This window comes from Arachis ipaensis, chromosome B02 (genome assembly GCF_000816755.2).
Source record: "Arachis ipaensis cultivar K30076 chromosome B02, Araip1.1, whole genome shotgun sequence".
In the NCBI taxonomy this organism is placed as follows: domain Eukaryota; kingdom Viridiplantae; phylum Streptophyta; class Magnoliopsida; order Fabales; family Fabaceae; genus Arachis; species Arachis ipaensis.
The window spans coordinates 30,035,221-30,039,892 of record NC_029786.2 but is presented as its reverse complement, the minus strand read 5'-3'; the positions used below and the strand labels follow the sequence as shown (position 1 = coordinate 30,039,892).

The 4,672-nt window shown below is 41.3% G+C and overlaps 1 protein-coding gene across 1 annotated transcript; it reads left to right on the top strand.

Annotated features, from left to right (window-relative positions):
* On the top strand, positions 1-1,632 carry LOC107627125. Its single transcript, XM_016329985.1, has one exon. It carries the CDS (start codon positions 1-3, stop codon positions 1,630-1,632), a length of 1,632 nt encoding a protein of 543 aa, XP_016185471.1.

The following is a 4,672-nucleotide window of genomic DNA, read 5'->3' as shown; positions in this document are numbered from 1 at the left end:
ATGCAAAAGAAAATAACCTCGGCTTCCGACCCATCAGCAGCAACCCCATCATCAAAGGAGAAAGATAAAGCACCAGCCCAACCCAGAGGAATTATAAATTGTATTTCGGGAGGATATGCTGGAGGTGGAAATACAAGCTCGGCCCGAAAAAGAGCCTATAGGGCCATGTTGGCAGTAACAGATGCCCCTAAAGCTCCTCAGCCGATTCAGGACGTCCCAGAAGTGACTTTCCGTTCAACCGACTTTAATCGTACAGATGCTAATTATGACGATCCAGTGGTAATTTCCGTTCAGTTGGGGGACCTAATAGTTCGCAAGGTGCTTCTCGATCCTGGAAGTAGTGCCGATGTGTTATTTTTTACCACCTTTGAAAAGATGAAACTAAGCAGCAACATTTTGCAACCATACCATGGAAACTTGGTCGGATTTTCAGGGGAGCGAGTCCCTGTTTTGGGTTCCGTGTGGTTACAAACCACACTCGGTGAGCAACCATTATTTAAGACACAAGACATTCAATATCTTGTTGTCGACTGCTTTAGTCCGTATAATCTTATCTTAGGTAGACCATTTTTAAATAGATTTGCAGCAATTATGTCTACAGTTCACCTTTGTGTTAAGTTTCCTGTACAGGGTAATACAGTGGCCACCATATACGGTGACCTCCATGAAGCTCGGCAATGCTATAACATAAGCTTGAAGCCCATCAAAAAGAGTCACATGGCGCAGGTCAACTCCATACAACCAGACCAGCCGAGATTGACAGAAATAGATCCACGAGCCGACTTTGAAGATCGGCCTATGCCAAATGAGGACTTAATGAAGGTCCCCCTAACTGAGGATCCCATGAAATTCACTTTTGTAGTAACGACGATCAATACTGAGGAAAAAGACTCCCTCATACGGTTCTTACGTGAGAATGCCGACTTATTTGCTTGGACTCCTGCCGATATGCCCGGAATAGATCCATCCGTCATTATGCACAAATTGGCAATTAATCCAGAAGCTTGGCCAATCTCACAAAAGAAAAGAAATCTCGGCGCCGAGAAACGCCTTGCATCCCTTGCGGAGGTCAAAAAGCTCATTACTGCTAACTTCATCCGAAAAATCAGGTTCACAACATGGCTCGCCAACGTTGTTATGGTAAAAAATAGTAACGGTAAGTGGCGCATGTGCGTCGATTTCACTGACTTAAATAAGGCACGCCCTAAAGATGCTTATCCTTTACCTTGCATTGACACTTTAGTTGACAATTCTTGCGGTTATGGTTCATTAAGTTTTATGGACGCATATTCTGGCTATAACCAGATCCTCATGCATCCATCTGACCAAGAGAAAACTGCCTTCATAACTGAATATGGTAATTATTGCTATAATGTTATGCCTTTTGGTTTAAAGAATGCATGTGCGACATATCAGCGATTAATGAATAAGATCTTCGAGAACCAAATAGGTCGGAACATCGAAGTTTATGTGGATGACATGGTCGCCAAAACCATGGTCGGCAGCTCTCATATCAACGACCTAGCCGAAATTTTTGGGCAAATCCGACGATATAATATGAGACTGAATCCTGAAAAGTGCGCTTTTGGGGTTCGCGGAGGAAAATTCCTCGGATTCATCCTCACCAGCTGAGGAATAGAAGCAAATCCCGAAAAATGTCAGGCAATACTTGATATGAAAAATCCAAGAACAGTAAAAGAGGTTCAGAGACTAACGGGACGGCTCGCGGCTTTATCAAGATTTCTACCCTGTTTGGCATTAAAATCTTTTAACTTTTTCCAATGTTTAAAGAAGAACACAAAACGTTTTGAATGGACTGAAAGTTGTGAAACTGCATTTCAAAATCTAAAATAATTCCTTTCAAAACCACCTGTTTTACAAAAACCAAAGATCAATGAGCCATTATACATATACTTGTCTATTACTGATGTGGCAATCAGTTCTGTCCTTGTAACAGAAACAGAGATAGGTCAACAGCCGATATATTTTGTGAGCAAGTCACTGCAAGGCGCCGAGCTTCGATACCCTAGATTGGAAAAGCTCGCACTGGCCTTGGTCTTCTCGTCGAGACGACTTCGACCTTACTTCCAGGGCCACACTATCATCGTCAGAACTGAGCAGCCTCTCTGACAAGTCCTCTCAAAACCAGAATTAGCAGGCAGACTTATCAAATGGGCCATTGAACTGTCAAAATTTGATATTCAATACCAACCAAGAGGATCCGTCAAGTCCCAATACTTAGCCGATTTTGTGGCGGAGCTCACCCAGCCATGTCTGGACGACGAAAGCTCAGATTGGACCTTGTTTGTGGATGGAGCTTCAAACCCCCAAGGGTCGGGGGCGGGAATATTGTTAGAAAGTCCGGACGGCATTATACTCGAGCATTCTCTCAGTTTCTCCTTTAAAGCAAGCAATAACCAGGCTGAATACGAAGCCCTAGTCGCTGGGCTCAGGTTAGCCGTTGATTTGCATATTACCAGCTTAAAGGTCTATTGTGATTCTTTGTTAATAGTCGAACAAGTGAATCAAGTCTTTCAAACTAAAGACCAAGTTTTGTTGAAATATTTAGAAATTGTTCAGCAATTGGTAAATTGTTTTCAAAAAATAGAAATTTGCCACATTCTAAGAGACCAATATCATAGGGCTGACATTCTATCAAAATTAGCCACTACACAATCACACACAGCAACATTACTGCAGTCGACTTTAGACAAGCCGAGTATATATATCATTAGCACCTTAAACTCTTTTAATGAGACAAGTTGGCAATTACCTTACATACAGTACCTAAAGGAAGGCTCTCTTCCGAAAGAGATCTCAGATAAGAAAAGATTCCGACGACAAGCTTCTTTCTTCTCATTAATGAATAACGTTCTATATAGGCGGGGATACTCCCGACCACTTTTGAAATGTTTGGACAGGAATGAGGCCGATCTTGTGTTAGCCGAGGCGCATGAAGGAATATGCGGGATACACTCGGGGGCAAGGAGCCTACCACAGAAAATACTTCGAGCTGGCTTTTACTGGCCGAGTCTGTGGGAGGATAGCAGAAAGAAGGTCAGAACTTGTGATCAATGTCAAAAACACGCACCGATCATTAACATTCCAGCCGAGCATCTTCACCAGTCTGCAGTAAGTTGGCCATTTAACCAGTGGGGGATTGACATCCTCGGCCCGTTTCCCACTGCGCCTGGGCAGATGAAGTATTTGGTAGTTGCTATTGATTACTTCAGCAAGTGGATTGAAGCACAACCCCTGGCGATAATCACATCCTCCCAGATGATATCCTTTGTTTAGAAATACATCATATGCCGATATGGAATTCCTCGACATATTGTCACAGACAATGGTCGGCAGTTTACCGATCATAATTTTAAAGATTTTTTGTAGAAACTGAGAATAAACCAGCACTTCTCATCTGTGGAACACCCACAATCTAACGGCTTAGCTGAAGCCACTAATAAGGTCATCTTACACGCTTTAAGGAAAAAGCTCGACAACGCCAAGGGGCTCTGGGCCGAGTTAATTCCAGAAGTATTATGGTCATACAACACTACAGTGCATACATCAACTAAAGAGACCCCATTCCGCTTGGTATATGGATCCGAGGCTATGATTCCCCTGGAGGTTTCACAACAATCCTTACAAACGCTAGCAGAGAACCATGATCAAGCTCGCCAAGCAGAGCTCGACTTAATAGAAGAAATCAGGAATACAGCAGCCATTCGCCACCGAGCTCTACAACAACAACTCGGACGAAGACATGCCAAACGCGTTCAACCAAGATCCTTCAACATTGGAGATCTAGTGTTAAGAAAAACTGAAGAAGCTCGCCGACCATCTTTGATACGGAAATAAAAGATAAATAAGAAAATAAGGATTCAAACTGAATAAAAGATACATTGAAATTAAAATAGAAACAAAAAGGATAAGTTGAAATTGAGTACAAAGAGAATCACTCTACTTTCTACCCAATTTCTTGACGCAACAAGAAAGGGACTCCTCAACCTAACTTGTCAACGCCATAATTTGGGAATTGAACCGAAGGGACTCCTCAACCTTCTACCCAATTCCCCGATGCAACAAGAGAGGGACTCCTCAACCTCACTTGTCCACACCATGGTTTCATCACGAAACCAAAAAGGGGTTTTGAAACTTCTAAAAATTCTATACTATGACTACAATAGCTAAGGAGGTATTTATAACCTCTTATTAGGCTTTTTTGGTTTTTTTTTCTTCTTTTTTTGTTTTTTTTTTTCACTTTATGCTTCTTTTTTTTTTTACAATAATGAAACGCAAACGAAAACAAGAACACAAGAACAAAAAGAAAGATGCGACAACACTGGACTCTTTTTTTTATGATAAAAGAAGAACAAATATAGATTAATAAGAATTAATCTAATACCTGAGCTCTGATACCAAATGATACGGAAATAAAAGATAAATAAGAAAATAAGGATTCAAACTGAATAAAAAGATACATTGAAATTAAAATAGAAACAAAAAGATAAGTTGAAATTGAGTACAAAGAGAATCACTCTACTTTCTACCCAATTTCTTGACGCAACAAGAAAGGGACTCCTCAACCTAACTTGTCAACGCCATAGTTTGGGAATTGAATTGAAGGGACTCCTCAACCTTCTACTCAATTCCCCGATGCAACAAGAGAGGG